The sequence below is a fragment of the Brachycentrus maculatus genome, unplaced genomic scaffold (genome assembly GCF_059751285.1).
Source record: "Brachycentrus maculatus isolate JH-2025_06_01 unplaced genomic scaffold, ASM5975128v1 h1tg000430l, whole genome shotgun sequence".
Taxonomy (NCBI): Eukaryota; Metazoa; Arthropoda; class Insecta; order Trichoptera; family Brachycentridae; genus Brachycentrus; species Brachycentrus maculatus.
Genome location: NW_028281178.1, coordinates 244684 through 257193, shown reverse-complemented (window position 1 = coordinate 257193; position 12510 = coordinate 244684). Strand labels below are relative to the sequence as shown.

Genomic DNA, 12510 nt, shown 5'->3' with positions numbered 1-12510 from the left:
AAGGTGCTCTCTCGTACAGCAATGACCCATCCTCATTCGACAAATGGTGGATGTATCTTTCTTGTTCATTGAAATTTTCCTAAACCAAAGACAGGACGGGACAGTAGGCTGAATGAGAGAATAATGTTTTTCCTTTGAATCTCATCATTCTTAGGTTAGAAAAGAAATCATCGCAGCTACTTTTTTATCTCAACTTTCTTATTTCTACAAAATTAAACAAATGAGCATTTCATTTCGATTTATTTAATAGAAACAGTAACACAAACAAATGGTACCACATACATTTGAGGTAGGAAAGGTATAAAGTTAGAAGGTGTCACATATAGCTTTAAAAAAATAGTCAGAAATAAATATACTTTTAAAAATAAAACTACTTTACTTTTAAACACTTTTTATTGCTATATTTTTCTACAACCGGTTTCGACAAGAGCCTTGTTATCATTTTTATTTTTTTTTTAAGAGAAATATGTGTTTTTATTATTAACACAAATATTTCTATTCCATACTATCTCTGTGAGCCTAAGCGGCTCATTGTTAGAAATAGGTATCAAATTGTGGTAGAGTGGGTTCGAACCGAGAAACTCTGACTGAAGAGTCCGCGAAACTAACCACGGGACCACAACCCGACACATCATCAGTCATACGTGTACATGTTTAACCCTGATGACGACAAGGTTCTTGTCGTAACCGGTTGGAGAAAAGTACCAATAAAAAGTGGTCAAAAACAAAGTAGTTTTATTTTATAATGTTTATAAAATGTGCCACAAAGTATCTGTGAAAAACATTTAAGAAATGAAATAAATATTAAGGAAAAACATCTAGGAAACACTGACATATATTTTTTTACAATTTTCTATTCACAATTATTATCAACATTCATAATAAGGAAATTTTATTGAATCTTTTTATTGAACCAAATTTGAATTCACTAATTTGATTACGATGGACCATTAAGGCAAATTGTCATATTGTTTATATGAAGAAATTAGAAATGAGGACCAAATGTTTTAAGGTGATTAAGCTATATAAAAAAACAATCTCAATTTTTTGTTTTAAAATAACGATAAAATTTATATGAAATGCCATACAAACTAATTTTGCTCAGAAATAATTTAAGTAACAACTAGCCATACCTAGTCATGCGTGCTGTGATTCATTTTACCATATTATTTTATGAGCTCTTATTGTATGGACTGCAGTGGAATCGGTCACCCAATGTTGGTATTATTTCCTATGTTTTCCCTTGATTTAAACTCATCAGTCAAAAGGCATTTGTCCACTACACGGAATGTTACCGCCTGGCACGTCAGTTAGCGTTTTAAAACGACGATTGGCTTGGATTGGCATGTTCTTTTGTCCATATTTTTTTGGATCAGTGCTCTTGATCAATTCGGTAAATTCGATCACGCTAAACTGTCGTAGTTGCTTTCATTTTTCAAAACTGGACTGCCGGACGGTCAAATTCCGGGTAGTGGACCGTCGCCCAAAGGGTTAAACATGCCAAAAAGAAAAACCTAACTAAAGAAATAAACAACTATGACAATTCTCTAATCAAGGATCCAGAATGACAATAAATTCAAAGTTACATCAATGAATTTAAAACATCAATTCTCTAAAAAAAATTTAAATCATCAAAAATCACACCAATTATTAATTTCTAATCTTTTCTCATGACATATATTAAATTACGACTTTAGATTGAGAATTTGAGAATATTAGATTAAGCGAAAATTGTAAAACATTGACAAATTTTTGTTGTTCCACACTGATGATCAACTCATTTTTATTAAACTATGAAAAATTAATAACTCAGCATTCTAAGGATATGTAGATATACGGCTTGTTTATTTTGAAGGAGTTTTTGAAATGTGAGAGTCATAGGACAGGTAGTTTAAATTTGATTTACTTTCAATTTTGATTTTACTATTTCTTAAAATCTATTATGACAGTTGTTTGACATACGGTGTTAATGATGTGGAATGTAGCACGCCTTTTGTAAGTTTTCCTCGCCTTTTTTCTTTAATAGCTTCTTTTAATTGATCTAGTAAAGAAGCGTAGTATTCTCCCGTTATGGAAACACCACGTTCCTTATAATCAATCAAAAGGATACCTCCTGTATCCCAAAAGTTCGTCGCCATGATCTTTCCGACCTATTAAGACACCTTATACTTCTTAGGAAGGGGTGTGCCTTTTTTTTGCCACTGCATCGACTCTTGCTTTGACTCAGGTTCATAATGGTGAACCCAAGTTTCATCGCCAGTTACAATTTGGGCCATAACTTCCTCCCTTTGCTCTCCACAGCGGTCCAAAAACTCGCTACAACTTTCGACGCGCTCGCGTTTTTGATGGGCAGAAAGCATTCTCGGAACCCATCTTGCACAGACTTTAGTCATGCTAAGGTGTTGATGTAGGATGTTTAAAATGGTTATTTCTGATACTCCAACTAATGCTGCAAGCTGTTTTTTCTTTAGCCGGGCATCTTCCAATTATTTCTGGTGTGGTAGCCTCAATCGGCCGTCCAGGTCGGGGGTCGTCTTCAATGGAGTCCCTCCATTGTTTGAAAAGGGCGTGCCATTTATAAATCATGGTTTTCCCAGGAGCGGAGTCCCCATAAACAGCTAACATCTCTTGAAAAATGGTTTGAGGTGTCTATCCTTGTTTGGTGACAAACTTAATGACGGCGCGATATTAAATTTTCTCCATAGTGGCTAGTTTCTTCCCGATTGACTTGTTTACTCGTTGATAACTCAGAAGCTAATGACCCGATTAGGCTGAAACTTGGTATATATACTAACAATGAGTCACTCAATTAGCGCCTACCTGGATGAGTAAACTCACCCTCGCCAACCCCGCCATTCCGCGAACTTTTTGACCCCCCCTGGTATCACAATATATTTTAATACATTGGTTACGGTGAAGTTTGTTAAAGAAATGTAATGGCAGTGATAGATCACAGAGAAAGAATGATGACAGAAAATAATCAATAATATTTTTGTATTATAGTGACACCTATGACACAGCAAAGCAAGATAAGAAACTAGACGTTCAAGATGAGTTTTTTTGTATACGAAGTTGAAGGTAACTGATGATCCACAAAAATGTGTTTGATAATGTAAGCGGAACGCATCAGAACACATCACAATAGATTTTAAGATTTTTTTAAATGAAAAATGGATAGATATTATCTTAGTGTAATGGTCAGCATGCTCGGCTACCGTTCTGGAGGTCCCGGGTTCGATTCCCAGGGGGGTATAATAAATATAAGTGATTTTTTCACTCTAATATTTATTCAATATTACACTGGACTGGTACCTGAAGCGGAGGGCTGATCACCTTTCCTTCATGTGTAAACGATCGAGATAACACTGCGTTTATATGAAGCAGTGCCCTATGCACCATTGGGGTGCGGTAAGGGTTTTTTTTTTTTTTAACTGCGGAATCAATTGATACAACAATGTGTTAAGAAAAAATACTGCTTTAGCATTTCATATTCATATATACTAATTTTAAATTTTAGAAAAAAATCACAATTAATTATTAATTTTTCTGTATAAAAATAATTGCCTTGAAATAACGAGTTTTATATTCATCTTCCTAACTGTTAAAAAGAGGCTTGATTGTCCAATCAGCGAGTTTCCATAATAAGAATGATCCCAGAGCAGTGAGTTTTTTTTAAAAATAATTTACATCTTACTTTTTTGAATTACCAAAACTAATAAAAAAAGTCTATTTCCAATTAAGAGTGATAACGGTCTTTTCACACATCAGAGATAGATTATTGCTTTTTTAACTATGAGAAAACACCCTATCAACACACTAAGGACGCATAAGTTATTTCTACCCTTTGCTTAAGGACGGGAAGGGTATTTTTACCTCCTGCGTCGGCCTCATTTCAAAGTCAGAAAAGAAGGAATTAATGAATGTCTTTATGAGAATATTATGTACCAATCTCTTTGTTAAGTTCTTAACTATATGTACTATATGTATGTTTCGTCTGCCTCCGTAGTGTAATGGTCAGCACGCTCGGCTACCGTTCTGGAGGTCCCGGGTTCGATTCCCAAGGGGGGTAAAATAAATATAAGTGATTTTTTCACTGTAATATTTATTCAATATTACCATGGACTGGTTACCTGAAGCGGAGGGCTGATCACCTTTCCTTCATGTGTAAAAAACGATCAAGATAACACTGCGTTTATATGACACAGTGCCCTATGCACCATTCGGGTGCGGAAAAGGGTTTTATTATTATTTACACAGTTATCGAATCCCGCCGCCAGCGCTCCCCAGGCGTAAAAAACACCCATTCTTAGTGTATTAAGGAATAACCATTATCACTCACAGGTGTGCATATTATTATCAAATTCATAATTGTAACTATACAATTGGTACTTTTTTTATAAAAAATTAAAGATATCAATCACTGATAAATTAAATATATCATCAAAGATATCAAACAAGCGTTTATTATAAACAATGTAGCAGACACTGAGTCAAAGTTTCTAGATTTAACCCTCTATCTGTCACAACTTGATTTCTATTCATGAAGGTCAACCTGGAAATAGTACTGAATTTAAACATTTGTGTTTATCGTAAAAATGTAAATTTTTTTTTTCACTTCATTTATATTTTTTTTTAAATTTAGGTGTTTAAAATGATAAAACACGAAAACAACTATATTAAAAAAATCAATAGAAAATGAATGCAATATTTCCGCTAAGCACATGTGATAGGGTGACCTCTTTCTCAAGTAAAAACCTTCCTTGCACTGTGGTATATATATTGGTAAGATATTTAAAAAATGTTAATAGAAAAAAAAATCAAAAGAAAATTAATGCAATATTTCCGTTAAGCACATGTGATAGGGTGACCTCTTTCTCAAGTAAAAACCTTCCTTGCACTGTGGTATATATATTGGTAAGATATTTAAAAAATGTTAATAGAAAAAAAAATCAAAAGAAAATTAATGCAATATTTCCGCTAAGCACATTGTGATAGGGTGACCTCTTTCTCAAGTAAAAACTTTCCTTGCACTGTGGTATATATATTGGTAATATATTTTAAAAATGTTAATATATTTATAAATAATAATTTATTATTATATTTACACACTTCAAGGAAATTATCTATATGTTCGACTAGTCGAAAAATCATTTAAAAATTACATATCAAAATTATAATAAGTAGGTCTTTAGGTAGCAACCAATCAGCAAATTACATTAAATTAAATGTGTACATTACTTGCAATAATTGCTTTTAAATACAATTGTATAAAATGTTCCAGAATATACAAGATGGGTGGGTAGGACTACAGTAAACCCCCCCCCCATAACGTTGAGATAGATACCGCGTTATTAGTGGGAACATTGTAGGGAAGGTCATATTTTTAATTGTATTTTAATTTTAAATGACTCATTTCGCTCTTTTCCGCTGGTCAAAATGTAAAAATGCAATTTAAAAAATTAACCACTTAAAAAATTCCCTCTGATAATGCGGTACCTATCTCAACGTTAAAGGGGGTTTTACTATACTTATTAGTAAAACATAATTTCATAACGGCGATCAATCACCATTTATTACCAATATAGGCAAAACATCAAGTACAGTAAGTCCTCTACTTACACGATTTCGACTTACGTGAATTTGTACTTAAACAATTTTTTTAAATGATTTTCTTTCTCATGTTTTGTTTAGATAAACTTTTGTGTTGTTGGGATAGTGATAGAGAGAAAGAGAGAAACTGCATTGGCACCCCCCCCCCCCCTTCTCCGCCTTTACTGCTATTTTGCAATTGGCGGGAATCGAACCCGCGATGCCGGTTTCACAATTGATCGTCTACCCAAATATAACCGCTAAGATGTCAAACAAGAGTAAATTTGATTCTCAAATTGATAATCAAAGAAGACATGCCGTAACAATGGAGACCAAATTAAAAATTATAAAACAATATGAAAAAGGTGAAAAGATAGCTTACATCACATGCGCTCATAAAATGTCTGATTCTACGATTAGAACAATTATTAAATAATCTAATCGTAGAATCAGATATTTAGGATGTTCGAATTATGGATTATGTAAAAAAAATCAGTACCAATGCAATCTACGATAATGAACAAAAATAGAGGAATATAAATAATAAATTGATAATATAAGTAGTTTATACTTAAATGTAACTCTGTATTCACACATATGTATGTGTGAATACAGAGTTACGTTTAAGTATACTAATTACATAGGAAAACATATGTATGTATCTGAATAAATGATAACTTCTAAAATAATCATATTTTATTCAATATATGCATGTAGATCTATTCAGTTTTCACATATCGCTCACTCCTTTCAACAACGTCATCAAAAATTGTCAATTTTCAGTTGTGCGTGTTTTCGCAATGCCCAGAAAATGTACTATATCCCAGCAAAAGCGGCACATTTTTAACTTAATATTTACCCGCTACAGGGCAGAAAGTGTTGTTTTTGCATTTTAGAAAAGGTATTATTTAATAATTTTTTTAAATAAACTGAATATTTTTCAAATGGCGAAAAAACATTTAGGTTTTACCTAAAAAGATCTGTTGCACAGTAGAAAGTTCAATAAGTGGCTTGATATTTATTTTTGATACATTTCATAATATTCTTAAACTTTAAAAAAAATGATCTCCTGAAAAATCAAGTTTTTTTTATATATGACGTTGAAAGGAGTGAGCGATATGTATTATACTTATATCCTTTGAAACTAGCGCTTATTATTACATATTATATATCAAAACAATCACAAAAAAAAAATCACTTTCACAAAAACCTTTGGAGTGACTTAATCGCGTAAATAGAGGACTTACTGTACTTTTAAGATGAAAAAAATATTTCAGGTTATTATCTGCATTAAAAATTAACACGAAACATAAAGAGATTTAAGGAGGGAAAAGATAATGGATGTAAATTGATGAAAAAAGGAGCTGGTGCATTAGTGTCTAATTTTTTTAGTCAATACTGACGGTGGTCCAATATATTACTTCCTAATTACATAGGAAAACTTATGTTGAGTCGAACCTAGCAAGCGCAGAGCATCAAATTGTTTTTAGCGGAATCAGAATAACAAGAGTTTTTATGCATATACCTGATATCGCTCACTCCTTTCAAGAACGTCATAAATCAAAATTCGTCAATTTTCAGTTGTGCATGTTTTCGGAATGCCCAGAAAATGTACTATATCCCAGCAAAAGAGGCATATTTTTAACTTAATATTTACCCGCTACAGGGCAAAAATTTTGTTTTTGCATTTTTAAGAAAATGTATTGTTTAATTATTTTCTTAAATAAACTAAATATTTTTCAAATGGAGAAAAAACCTTCAGGTTTTACCTAAAAAATCTGTTGCGCAGTAAAACGTTCAATAAGTGGCTTAATATTTATTTTTAATACATTGTGTTATATTTTCATACTTTAAAAACGTTCTCCTGAAGAATCAAGTTTTTTGATTTATGACGTTCTTGAAAGGAGTGAGCGATATGGCAAAACCAATCATATCATGGGTATACTGGCAAAAAATGTGAACTCTAAAATCCCTGTTTGAATAATCCTTGTTATTTGAAGCATTTAGCCTGAATAAAATACCCACTTTGAAACTTAATGTCGAAATTGCATATTTTCGAGTTGACATTTTTTACCCACGATATTTTCATAAGATTCTCAAAAAAAAATTATACTAGAACCGAAGAAGTACAGGGCGGCACAAAATTAATGACCCTCTCGGAAAATGTGATAATTTTTGTTAATGGCATCATGTATACAGCAGTTCTTATAAAATTAGGTATAATTTAATTTATTATAAGGCATAGTTTTAATTTAATGTATTGTAAAAGTTGCAATAAATACTTTGTAGGAAACGAATATACAAATGAATCCTTAAAACTAATTAAAAATATACAAACTAAAGATGGATATTTCGGTGGACCAATCAAGGCATGTTAGATATCACTCTATGGACATAATTATAAAAAAAAATAATGTTTTAATTATAAATTTCATCAAACAAATGTACATAAAATCTTGCATAAAACAGTTATAAATTGGCTTTGAATAACTGCAGTAAAATAATTGTTTTTGTCAGATAAAATTGACATGTTTAAATGTGCAACAGAAAAATTATTAGCATAAACAAATGTGTAAATTTTGTGTACATAAAAATATATACATTTATGCAAAATAATTGCATAAAAGAGATATCCTTCATCTTTCCTATTGCGAGTGTTTTCCAAATGTGACATTTTCTAATATATTTGCTTGGAGTTTTAATGAGATTCCATAGAAGTTTCTATAAAATTAGTATTTTCACAAATTCTTTTCTACATTGCAACGATTTCTATGGATTTCACAACATACTCCTTGTCATTTGGTTTGATTAAACGAAATTTCAAAGTATACACCTCGAAAATGTTACAAGTTTCTTATAAATGTGTACTCTCAATTATAGAATTGACTAATAGCCTGATATATTATTTAAATATTTTATACTAAAAATAAATTAAAATCAATAAAGCATATAACTAACACTGTTCAACATGGAAACTTATACATAATACATATACAAAAAATATACACTACGGTGACATTAAATTTTAATAATAATCTTGATCAGCCGTGCTGTATTCAATAATTTTATTCAATAAATTACTTTTAAAAAACATATAACATCAATAACAATCAATATTACGGTATTTTTTCTTCTAACACATATATTCCGATGGTGAAAGGGCAATTTTTTATTATATTACAAGTCAAATTGTCAATAAATAACAATACCGCATTGTGTGGAGTTATGCAGTTCATTATCAACGATCAAGAGATCTGATAACAAAAACAAATTTATCAATTTATGCAGGATATGATAGCTCAATATTCAATTGTATTATTTAAATGACAGATTTTACAGAAGAATGGCTGGTATTGCAATAAAACCATGATTTAACATTGGTTTCTTGACTTTTTTACCCCTGCATATTTTTCTGTATTGACTCGTATTAAAATCACAAGATAAATCAATTGCAAAGTACTCTTTTCCTACACAAAATGGAGTATTGTTTTTAAGTATTTTTGACAATTCAATGTTACATCAATGCAGTATGTGAAGAGCTAAACAAACTAAAGCAAACTACAATTATACGTGTAGTTTTATCTTTTTAATGTCTATTTTTGCAAAGTAAAAAATACTTTCTGATTCCAATCAATGTGCAAAAACCAATCATTGCATCGTAAATAAATGGCGTTTGAAATAGTGTTTATTTAAAAAAATCTTCATCAAGGATTATAACTTCCAGATAAACAGAATGTAATATAGTAAATCCTGTCTTAATATAACATTTAAGTACATCATGAAAATCTCATATTATATGGTATAGAAATCACATATATGCTTACAATTATACAATTGGTTCATTTGCAAAAAAAGAATTGACGTTTGATTATGTCTCTAATAAATTTATGTCAAACAAAGCATGATTGAATGAGTATAAATATTTCATTTTCTAAAATGGACTCGTTTTTTTTTTTAAATTAAAACGTAGATTAGTTTTAAGAGTATAAAATAAACTCTGATACAAAATTGTAGTCCTAAATATGTAAATTTTAAAGCCTGGAGATCTCATAGTACCTTTAATAGTATGAAATGAAGACATTATTCTACGTACAACACACAGTGACTGGAATAAGAACTCCCGAGACCGAACAGCATCGGGAATTCAATGGAGACTGTTTCCGTCTCGGATAAAGGAGTCGGACGGTACGTCTTCTTCCTCGTGTGACGGTTTCTCGTCATCTCCCACCTCCATCTCTGCCTCTCCCCCATGTCGAACAGTGTTAGTATATCGAAGCGTCATAAGTCGGGAAATCTGAACGGGTCCTCCACATAGTCCGCCGGGATCTGGAACATGGTTTGAGGAATCCCCTCGCGGAACTCAAACTGTTGGAAGGTGATCTTCGCCGTCACCGTCGGCAGGATGGGGATGTCTATCTTGACGGGGAAACCGCTCGGCAGTTTTAGGGCGACAAACTCTCGTAGTTTGGAGAAGTGTTTGAACGGGGCTATGACTTCGAGGACGTTCAGTAGCATCTCGACGCTCAGAGGGAAGTCGTCACTCATCGCGACAGTAGCGCGGAAGTTTTTGGTTGTTTCTTTGTAGACTAGCTCACGACCTAAGCCTGTGTATCGGCCGGAAGGAGAGTTTATGTACTCCGTCCAAGTAGTCCCGCACTCTGGCGGAGGGTTGAGAGAGCTCCTTCTCACTGGTTCGCCGTTGGAATCTAGACCTTGCGCATTTCCTTTGGTAAAGCTCTCCATCAACGCTTTGTTCTTCTGCAGATCGTCTGTAGAGAGATGTTCGCGCCTCTTCCTCGACTCGAGAACTAACCCGTTGATGCAGTACAGATCGCTCTGGTATTGCCCGGCGACGGTTTCCCTTCGATCCTCTCTGAAGAACCATCCGGACTGGGCGCGGGAGAAAGATATGCTCTTAGTGGACATCTGGGCCGCCAGAATGTCGCTAGACATCAGAATATCCACTTCGTCTTCTATCTCAAGCTCTGTCTCTTCGTAGCGAACCCGCTGAAAGACTTGGAACTTGTTGTCCAAGACGGTCAGTGATTTGCTGGGGGTTTCGTCCCCCTTGAAGATGAAGCTGATGTCGCCTCTCTCCCACTTCATGTCCGAGAAGTCTACGAGGGTGGTGTCCAGGCGGATGCTGGACCCGGACTTGTAGATCTTGCAGATGTCCGAAGGGAGGATACGGGAGACCAGAGGAACCCAGGACTGGAAGTCCCACTTGAGTTCCATGTAGAAGTCTCTTATTTGTTGGAGGGCCTGTACGAGGTCGGGTCGCCTCTCCTCCATTTGCTCGCGGGCTTGTTGTTTTAGCTTGCGCACCAGAGAGGAGATGGTCTGGCGGTCGCCGTAGCTGATCGCTTCCGCCAGCGGAGACCAGCCGAGCAGGTTTTTCACTTTTACCGGAGCGCTGTGAGCGAGGAGTATCTGAACGCACTCCTTTCTGCCCAACATAACGGCGAGATGAAGAGCCGTGTTGCCGTGTTTGTCTTTTTTCCCGACATCATTTTTCCTTATCAGAGCAGATAGCTTTCTCAAGTCACCCTTGAATACGCATTCATGAAGAGGATAACTTTCAGCTTGCTCTCCATTGGCTAGTTCCATGACACCTGACATTTTTGTGGCTATGTACTCGACCATAATACAACTGATGACATATCACCAAGAAAACAAAATACTACTAGCATAGTAACGCAATATTTAAGTGTTCATTAGAACTCCGTACACATCCAGTGCGCAAAAACTTATTTCCATTTTCAGAACACCTGCAATGAAGTAAATAATTATCACTCATCCAAAAATAACATAAAATACCAATAATTACAATATATCGCTATTTTTCAACCAATTAAAGGGTATATAAATATTAATTTACGTGTGCTTATGACGTAAAACGTTCAACAAAAATATGCCAATTCGTGAATCCATTGTTAGTCATTCCGAATAGATTGTTTTAAAACCTCGTAAGCAACTACATACTAAACCAAAACAAAAAAACAAAGTATTTTGAAAAACAAATTAAACTTAGTAAAACGGTTATAAAATTATTAAGAAAACAGACAAGACTGGTTGTCATTCATGTTTAGGTTAGGTTTCTTAATATAGGTGACGTTTGCGCAAACACTTTTATTGAAAGAAATTAATGACAACTCACCCAAATTCATTATATAAAATTTAGTAAATACACTCAAAATGGATACACTGATTCCCACTTACTAAGTAAGCAACATATTTTTGTATACAAATAGGGAAAATAACAACCGCACGACAATACAACGCTTTTTTTCTTTAAATTTCTCATGCTGGTCACTCACGACGAGGAAAATAGTAGATTTTGTTACATTTTCTCTGGTTTTGTAACGTTCAAGTACGAATTTTGGAAAGACGAAAGATTTCACTGCCAACCTGGCGATGTGACGCGAAATCGAATACCTACAGCGCCATCATTAGTATATGATATTTGTATATAAGCTTCGTTCGAGTCTGGCCGGGCGACCGTCATGAATTCATTGCACAAACTAATTTATATAATTCATTGTAAACGATAAATGACACGCCGGGTGATCTCGTGTTGAAAATAACTATTATGTATTGGAAATGTGAGTACTTCATTATTGGTAAGGCGTTTCCTCTCATTCCGCCGTTTGCTAAACAGCTGTCAAACAAATTACGCAAGAAATTTGTCTCGACTGCTGCTCAAATAAGCGCTAATTAGAAGAAATATGTATTCTATAACCTCCCGAATGACCCCATCAACAGCATTGCAGGTAATCAACTGTTTTTGTTGTTGTTTTTCATGCCTGAAAAACTGTGCAATCTTCTTTGTGTGAAATGTCATTCTGACAGTCCGTTGACAGCGAGTCTGTTTTTATTATCGTTTTTATGTTATATTTTAGGTAAAGTACGGACAACCGACTC

The 12510-nt window shown here is 33.9% G+C and overlaps 1 protein-coding gene across 1 annotated transcript; it reads right to left on the bottom strand.

Moving 5' to 3' along the window:
- Positions 1 to 224: 224 nt before the first annotated feature.
- On the bottom strand, positions 225 to 11888 carry LOC148302630 (ankyrin repeat domain-containing protein 13C-like). Its single transcript, XM_088271325.1, has 2 exons — positions 11747 to 11888; positions 225 to 11357 (listed from the first exon to the last, which is right to left on the bottom strand). The coding sequence occupies exon 2, from the start codon at positions 11230 to 11232 to the stop codon at positions 9868 to 9870; it is 1365 nt and encodes a 454-aa protein (XP_088127451.1). The 5' UTR covers positions 11233 to 11357; positions 11747 to 11888; the 3' UTR covers positions 225 to 9867.
- Positions 11889 to 12510: the final 622 nt, after the last annotated feature.